At 38.7% G+C, this 8987-nt stretch overlaps 1 protein-coding gene across 2 annotated transcripts in view; it reads right to left on the reverse strand.

Moving 5' to 3' along the window:
- Positions 1-8987, reverse strand: part of ACER3 (alkaline ceramidase 3) — an 80273-nt gene that overhangs the window by 16791 nt on the left and 54495 nt on the right. For both annotated transcript variants that reach the window (XM_045293190.1, XM_030886417.2), the window contains exon 6: positions 4562-4620. In XM_045293190.1, the coding sequence (XP_045149125.1) occupies positions 4562-4620 (59 nt within the window). The remainder of the gene's footprint in view (positions 1-4561; positions 4621-8987) is intronic.

Below are 8987 nucleotides of genomic sequence, written 5' to 3' on the forward strand. Positions count from 1 at the left end.
AGTCAGCATTGACTTGATAGCAATGAGTCCTTTTTTCTTTTTGGTTACTAAAGGAAATTGAATTTGTAATTTTAAAAACCATAAAAAATAAATGATCAGGTCAGGTGGTTTCACTGGAGAATTACACTAAAAATTTAAAGAATTAGTACCAATTGAATACAATCACTTACAAAAAAACAGGTACAGCGGAAACATTTCTCAATTTATTTTATGAAGCTAATATTACTCTGAGGCCAAGTGTAGATAGTACAAAACCAGAAAACTACAGATCAGTAGTAAGCAAGACTATAGGTACAAAAATATACACAGATACATATGTAATTATATATCACGATTAAGTGGATTTATTCCAGGATTCATACTTGGTCCAATATTTGAAAATTAATCAATACAATTTACCACATTAACAGATGAAACAAAAAAAAATCACATGATCCTATAAATGAATGTAGAAAAGCAGTTGACAAGATTCAACAACCATTCGATATGTAATTCTCATAACATTAGGAGTAGAGGGGAATTAGGAGGCTGGGTGGTACAATGGTTAAGAGCTTGGCTGCTAACCAAAAGGTCAACGATTTGAACCCACCAACTACTCACTCTGCAGGAGCAAAGAGCTGGCCATCTGCTCAAGGCAAGACTACAGTATAGGAAGCTGTAGGGGCAAGTGGAGTAGAACTGAACTGACAGCATGTAACTACACAGAGGACAACTTATTCAACTTGATAAAGAACATGTGGAAAAGATAGCTATGCAACTAATATTGTACTTCCTGGTGAAAGACTGAATGCTTTCACGCTAAGATCAGGAAAAAGGTAAGAATGTCTGCACTTACCACTCTTAAATCAACATAGTCCTGGGAATTCTAGTCAGGGCAATAAGGCAAGGAAATAAAATAAAAAGCATAAAAATCAGATAAAAAGAAATATATCTGTCGCTATTAACAGATGAAGCGATTGTTTACATAGAAAATCCCAAGGAATCAAAAATCCAAAAATAAAACAAAATACCTCTCATCGAACTAATAAGTGAATTCAGCAAGGTGGTAAAATGGAAGATAAACATTGTAAAATCAATTGTACTTTATATACTATGGATAATTAATTTAATAAAAGATGTTTTTAAATGACAAAGCACTCATTAAAAAAATCTAAATAAATGATGACACATACTTTGTTCATGGACTGAAAGATTCAATGTCATAAAGACATCAATTCTCTCCAAATTGATACCCAAATTTAGAGGGATAGATCCCAACATGGTTTAAAATAAGGTAGTATTCTAAACATATATGGAAAACAAAGGAATGTGAATACAGAAATTTTGAAAAACAAGAGTGAAACAAGAAGAAAGAGTCTATGTCATCTGAAAATGTATGATAGGACCACAGCAATCAAGACTGTGGCACTGGCATTGAGACACACACAAGTCAATGAACGAGAATAATGAGCTCAGAAATGTTGCTAGGTGCTGTTGAATTGGCTCCAGCTCAGGGACCCCACATGCCACAGAACAACACATGGCCTAAGCCCGAGGCATCCTCACAGTCCCAATCATTGCCATGTTTGGGTCCACTGTACACACTGTGTCAATCCATCTTGATTGCCTCCCTCATTTTTGTTGATCCTCTGCTTTACCAAGCATGATGTCATTCTACAGGGGCTAGTCCCTCCTGACAACACGTCCAAAGAGCCTGATTTATGATATTGAGCTTTTCCATTGTCTCTTTCCACAGATTTAGGCAATGGTTTCTGAATATTATATCCAGCGAGGTCCACAAGAATAGTTACAATTTATGTTGTTGAAAAAGGGTCTTATAAAATTCTGTCATGCAAACTTCAGCTTCATGTCTATCACCAATGCCACATATTCCAGCTACCACATGTCTTTTTTCCTCCAACTTTCATATTCACCAGTAATTATCAATGCATCCTGATTGCATATGTGATCCGTTTCAAACTTTGGAAGGTAGCAAAAACCTTCAATTTCTTCATCTTTGGCATTAGTCATTGGTACATGCATTTGAATAACAGTCATATTACTAGTCTTCCTTATATGTATGTGTATGAATCTTAACCGATCACTGAAAGAAATGTACTTAAAGATAAACTTTGAAATGTTCACATAAATCAGTGGAACAGAATAGAGAACTCAGAAACAGACCCACACAAGTATACCCAAATGATTTTTAATAAAGGTACAAAGGCAAATCCATGGATAAAGACTATTTTTTTGAGCCAATGGACCTGGAACAATGAGGCCAAGAAAAAAACAAAAACAACCTCCACCTAAGCCTCAAACCTTGTACAGAAGCTGACTCAAAATTAACCACAGCCTTAAACATAAAATATACAACTATACAGACTTTTGGAAAAGAAAGAAAGAAACATAGGAGAAAATCTTAGGATCTAGGGCTAGGTATAGAGTTGACAGATTTGATACTAAAAGCACAACACATAAAAGGAAAATAGATATATATTGGACCTCATCAGAATTTCCTTTGTGAAAAGACTCTAACGTGGATGAAAAGATAGGGGACAAAACAAGAGAAATATTTACAGACTATATATCTGATAAAGAACTAGCAACTAGACAACAGAACCCACTGAAAAACCCACTGCCAGTGAGTTCATTTTGACTCACAGAGACCCTATACTGGATTTTCAAGATTGTATATCTTAATGGGAGCAGCAGCTTCATCTTCCTCCCAAGATGCAGCTGGTAGGTTTGAACTCTTGACACTGTGGTTAGCAGTCCAACACCCAACCCACAGCACCACTACGTCTTTGCAAGAGGAGTAGACAATCTCATCTTTCTCTATCAGAGTAGCTGGTGGGATTGAATGGCCAGCCTTGAAGTTAGCAGCCCAATGCGTATTCCACAATAGCACCAGGGGTCCTTATGAATTATGAATTCTACTCGGCAGTAAGGAGGAACAGATTACTGATATACAAAAATGGGATGAACAATAAACAACCTAAAGGTTATACTCCTACTCTAAACTTATCAACATGATTGTGCCAAAGACCATGCTATTATGCATAACCAGAGTTATGCAAGGGCCAAGGGCCATGTCCCATCTTTGGGGCTGGTATCCCCACACTCTGGTCAATCACGGTCCATTGGGCACTCCTGGTGTGTCTGAGATGTGTGTGATGTGGGAGGCCTCTTCCTCACTACCGTAGAGCCCAAGTGGGGTGGGATCAGATGTTTTCCAATGTCTGCTGCCTACTACTCTTGGCCAGGACCCCATTCATCTTTTGCCTGCCACCTACAGCTGCCCTGGTGGGGGGATCCCACTGGACTTGTGTGTCCCAGCCCTTTAGGGTCCCCTTCCCTCCTCCCTCCATTTGTGCCATCTCCCACTAACCTCTCAGCATCTTTAGGCCCTTGACTGGCCTCCCCCTGCCTGCCTGTGGTGTAGCATTGTCCCAATGTCACCTTGTGCTCTTTGTGGCCAGACTGAGGCGTTGCATACGAATGAGAGAAGGTATGCCACAGTCAATCAGCCACTGTTTCTCATGCCATTGCTGGGGCCTCTGGTATTGTTTGGCCTGGCTCATGGAGGGTACCCTGGCCTGGACCAATGGAGGTGCTAGCTGAGAATGTTTCCAATGTTGTAAATGTGACATGAAGGATAAAAAGACAGTTAATAAGTGAAGAGTAAGTATATGATATGATTCTATTTATGTAACCTTTTTGAAATGATAAAAATATAGAAATGGAGAACAGATGAATGGTTTCTAGAGGTTAAAGGCAAGGGGCAGGAGGAGAGAGGCGAGGGGAGACAGAAGTGAAGTGGGTGTGACTATAAAAGGGTAACATAGGTGCCCTGTGATGATGGAATTGTTCTGCATCTTGACTATATCCATGTTAAATTAAATACCTGTATGGATACTGGAGTTTTACAAAATGTAACCATTGGAAGAAGTTGGGTAAAAGGCATAGGGGATCACTGTATATTACTCTTTATAAATGCATGCACTTCTACAATCATCTCAAAATCAAAGTTTAATTGAAAAATGCAAAAGAAAACCAACCCACAAATCATACTATTTATTTACTGAATTGCTGCTAGATGGCCAGGCCCTATTTAAGGTACTCATATGAATAAAATTTCATATTTAATCTTCATGAACTCTATAAAAATTATGTCCATTTCCCAAGTGATAGTTTATGGAAGTGATTTTTTGAGATATCAGTAGCCTTCCTTGAGAGGTGGTATGTAGAGTATCCTAGTCAAGTAGGTTTGAGAAATATACTTAAATAAGCCTTTAAAACATATAAATGTACCCTAAAGCATTTTTCAAAAAGGGTGCCTATAGTTAGTTTTTTTCATATTTGATTTTATAACTCCTGTTTTGATGTCATGCCTGTACACAGCTTGCTTGAAGAACTAGTACTGCTTGTAATACACCATTAATAAATGTTGTGCTATAGGTTTCTATGAATATCCCTGCTGGAGCTGGGTTTTAATTGTGTTATTTAAATTTGACAATAATTTTACTGTTATTTGTCTGACAATGCTGTAATCATAGTGTTGATTATCCAGGATACTTACCATGTAACAATATAAATAGAACGTAGTACTAATGTGAAGACCAGCATTCCATACATGACCTGAAAGAGAAGGGAAAATGAAGTTAGTTGAGCAAAATTCTTTGGCAAATGAAATATGTTTTGTCTCCCAAAAAAGCCCTCCTGTCTTAATGTAAACATTTTTTACCTTTCATTACATTTTAAAGAGCACCATTAACAATATAAATGAGTTTTTAAGTCAGAATCATGTCAACCTCCGAGGAACAACAAAGAACCTGCTTGTAAATAACTAACATTAGAAGTCCTATGTTAATTTTAATTCTCAAGTACTAGATGATTTTTTAAATATCCGTTGAAATCTGAGCAAATGCTATAAATTTATCTCACACTCCCTAGCACATGCCTTTTTTAAAAAAAATTCATTTTATTAGGGGCTCATACAACTCTCATCACAATCCATACACACATCAATTGTGTAAAGTGCATTTGTACATTCATTGTCCTCATCATTCTCAAAACATTTTCTCTCCACCTAAACCTCCGACATCAGGTCCTCATTTTTCCCCTCCCTCACATGCCTTTTCTTTAGTTTTGCTTTCATCAAATAATTGTGCTTCCTATTTTACAGAAGACAATATACTCACACTTTCACATCTCCTCTTCCAAATGGGTGTCTGCATGCACACAGACTTTCTCTGTGCCAGTCTGTCAAGAGAGAGGGGCCCACTTCTTGACCAAGGCCTATCTAAGTCCCCTGAATTCTGTACTCTGTATGCTCCCACATCTTCCTAGATCTGGCTCCATAGATTCCTCTCTCCTGCATTCATCATTGGATGGGTCCTACTACTACCTGAAATATTCGTGAAAGGGGGAGATGTAATTCTAGTTTTATCATCCTCTATACTCCACAAGGCTGGCAAAGTATCCTTTCTAACATGCAAGTCTAACCCTTTCACTCTTTGTCAGTCTCCATCTTCTGCCTTACTCTAAACACGGTGTTTGAGACCTTACTCTAACTCCTGCTTACCTTTTGAGCTCTTATCTCTTATATCCAAGATCTTATAATATAACCCTACAAACTAGTTGTGCCAGTGAGACAACTAAGTACTCTCAACCAGAAGTTGGATATCTGGGGTTAAAGATTAGAAGAAAAATTTGAGCAGGGGTGCAATATGTGAACTATTTAATATGGCTTTCAAGCTATGGTGTCTGTTAACTCCCACCAAATGACCTTTGCTTTCCTGATGGGTCTGGGCAGGCATGGGGGACATACTGACTGAACTGTATGCTTCAATTAGAGTAACTATTAACAGGGTTAATTGTGATTGTCATTCTTCTAGGTATAAAATCAGCCATCTCAGAAGCAGAAAGTGCGGGTTTCACGACCAGCAAGAAGTTTGCACAGTGAACCTCCTTGATCCTGGAGACAGCTTTCATCAGAGGAATAACAGTGGGGCTGGAACAGCTCAACGAGGAACTAGAGCGTGAGAGGGGCAGAGTGGCGGACTTCCCAGCCCACAGGGCAGTAAAGTTGAGTGCATTTGGCCTAGAGGCTGGCTGCTGGAGTGGGGTGCCTCTGAGCACTTAATTAGGGGAGCTGGGTTTGCTCACAGACCTGGAGCTCTGTGCCTTCCAGCTGAGGCAATCACATACTTTGAATATGTGGTTTGGAGAAATCAGTCCTTGGAAAAGGTTATCATGCTGGTAAAACAGAGGGTCAGCAAAAAAGAGGAAGATCACCAAGGAGATGGATTGACATAGTGCTGCAACAATAAGCTTAACAATTGTGAAGGTTGTTCAGGACCAGGCAGTGTTTTGTTGTTGCACACAGTCACTAAGAGTCTGATCCAATTTGATGGCTACTAACCACAATGATCTATCTATGTTCAAGATCAAGTCTCAGAGTCTCTTCTGACATTCACTTTGATCGTTCTGTTCTCTGCGTTTTTAATGATCTGTTGCTTTCACTGTGTATGACGTTCTTGATGTTATCCTACAGCTCATCAGGTCTTCTGTCCTTAGTGTTCAATGAGTCAGATCGGCTCTTGAAACTCAGGTGAGATATACTCAAGGTTGTACTTTGGGTTTTTGTGGACTTATTTTATTTTCTTCAACTTACATGAAAGGAACCGATGGTCTGTTATATAGATGGCTCCTGGCCTCATTTTGGCGGCTAATATTAAGCTTCTCCACTGTTTCTTCCTGCAGATGTAGTGTATTTGATTCTTCTGTGCTTTATCTGATGAGGTCCAGTACACAGTCACTGTTCATGTTGTTGAAAAAAGGTATTTGCAAAGAAGCCATTGGTCTTATGAAATTCTATCATGCAAGCTCCACCTTCGTTTCTATCACCAAGGTTACATTTTTCAAAAATTATTTTTTGTTTCCAACTTTCAAATTCCAATCACCAATAATTATCGATGCATCTTGATTGCATATTTGATTAGTTTCAGACTGAAGAAGTTAAGAGTCCTTCAATTTCTTCATTACTAGCTTTAGTGGTAGGTGCATAAATGAGGACAATAGTTGTGTTAACTGGACTTCCTTGTAGGCATATAGATATTCTTCTATCACAGACAGATGTATACTTCAAGTTAGATCTGAAAATGATCTTTTCTGAAGATGAATGTGGCACCATTCCTCTTGAATTTGTCCTTTCTGGCATAGTAAACTATGATCATCTGGTCCAACATTGCCAATACATTTCAGCTCATTTAAGACTTAGGATATAGATCTTTGAGTTCCATTTCATTTGACAACTTCTGTCCTAGATTCATATTTTATACAACCACATTCCAATTAGTAACAGATATCTGCATGCGTTTCTTCTTATTTTGAGTCATGCCCATGAGTAAGTAAGGACCCAAAAGCATTACTCCGTCATTATGGTCGTACTCCGTCATACTTGGAAGAGGCAGCGCTGCCCCAGTTGTATTGTGAATGCTTTCCAACCCCAGGGGCTCATCTGCCAGCATGAAATCTGACAAAAATTTTGCTGCTACTCATAAGGTTTTCAGTGGCTAATCCATTAGAGATGAACAACCTATTCCTTCTTTGTTGTCTGCTCTTAGTCTGGAAGCTCCAGTGGAGCTAGTTCACCTTGGGAGAGACTACTGGTATTTAAAATACTGGTGACATAGATTCCAGCATCATAGTCACACACAACCTACCATAGCATGACAAACTGGTACACAGTGGTGGTAGGGAGTAGATTACTCAGGGAGTATTTGACCATATCAAATGATAGGGTAAGGGATGAACGTATACTGTGGCAGTATAATGGGGCTTCCTCAAATGGACATTCTTCTCCAGAATCTCTCCTCTCACCGGCCCCCATCTCACCACTCACTTCTGTCCCCTTCTCTTGTGATTTTATGAAGAATGATTTTGTTCAACTGTTAATATATCTAACTTGATTTCCTAGGCTCCCTTGGAGCTAGAGATGGCCACATGATCTTTGCAACATTTTTCTATGCACAGTCTAATTTTAATAATTAAAAAATAGAATATTTTCTGCCCCTTGTAAATTTCATCTAGCAATATGTATTTTAGACTAAATTTTCATATCATTCCATAATTATTTTCAATCTCTAACCTCTACAGACAATGCAAACAATATCAGTGTTTTCTCTCTGCTAAAACCCAAACAACAAATCTCACTGCCACTGAGTTCATTCAAAAAGCACCCTGGAAATATGCTGTTTGTAAGTCAGGACCTCCGGAACTTAGAGACTAAGAAAAAAGTAGGTCATGTTTCTGTTGGAAATGGAGAAATAAAGCATGCTGAGAAAGACAGAGAAAGGCAACACCGCTGCATGGAAAGAACTGTAAACAGATGAAACTGAGCGGTGAAAGAGGGCGTCTATGAAGTGAGATATAGCTATCAAATGAGACCTTGAAAATAGAAGATACTATTTGGATGATAATGAGGAAGACTGTTTTCCAATGATTCCTTCCTTGGATTAAGTCAATGCATAGTAAAAAATGTGCAAATAATTCACCAGTTAATTTTTTACCAAATACTTATCATCCAAGGCTTACTCAGTGCCAGGTATTAGACTAAGCCTTCATCATTCAAAGATGAAAAGACAGAATTCCTTACCACAATTAGTTCAGGCTAACAGAAAAGAGGTAGGTTCTCACATGCCCAGCACCTGAATCTAGCTTCTAAGTTACATTCTCTACTAAGAGGAATCATCAGGATGCTGAGGAGAAAAGGCAGATTTGAAGCCTAGAGCATAGCAAGAACAAAATGAGCCAGGATCATCTTGTGTCTTTAAAAAATAAGGAATACTCAAAGAATGATGAGAAGGAAGACTGAACAGAAATGGTACCAGCCAAGGGCTCATGCGCGAGGGGGGAGCGGGGAGGGAGGGGAAAAATGAGGACCTAATGTCGGGGGTTTAAATGGAGAGAAAATGTTTTGAGAAACGATGTACAAATGTGCT

The sequence above is a fragment of the Echinops telfairi genome, unplaced genomic scaffold (genome assembly GCF_000313985.2).
Source record: "Echinops telfairi isolate 266 unplaced genomic scaffold, ASM31398v2 ScPeMD7_1713;HRSCAF=2227, whole genome shotgun sequence".
NCBI classification, from domain to species: Eukaryota; Metazoa; Chordata; class Mammalia; order Afrosoricida; family Tenrecidae; genus Echinops; species Echinops telfairi.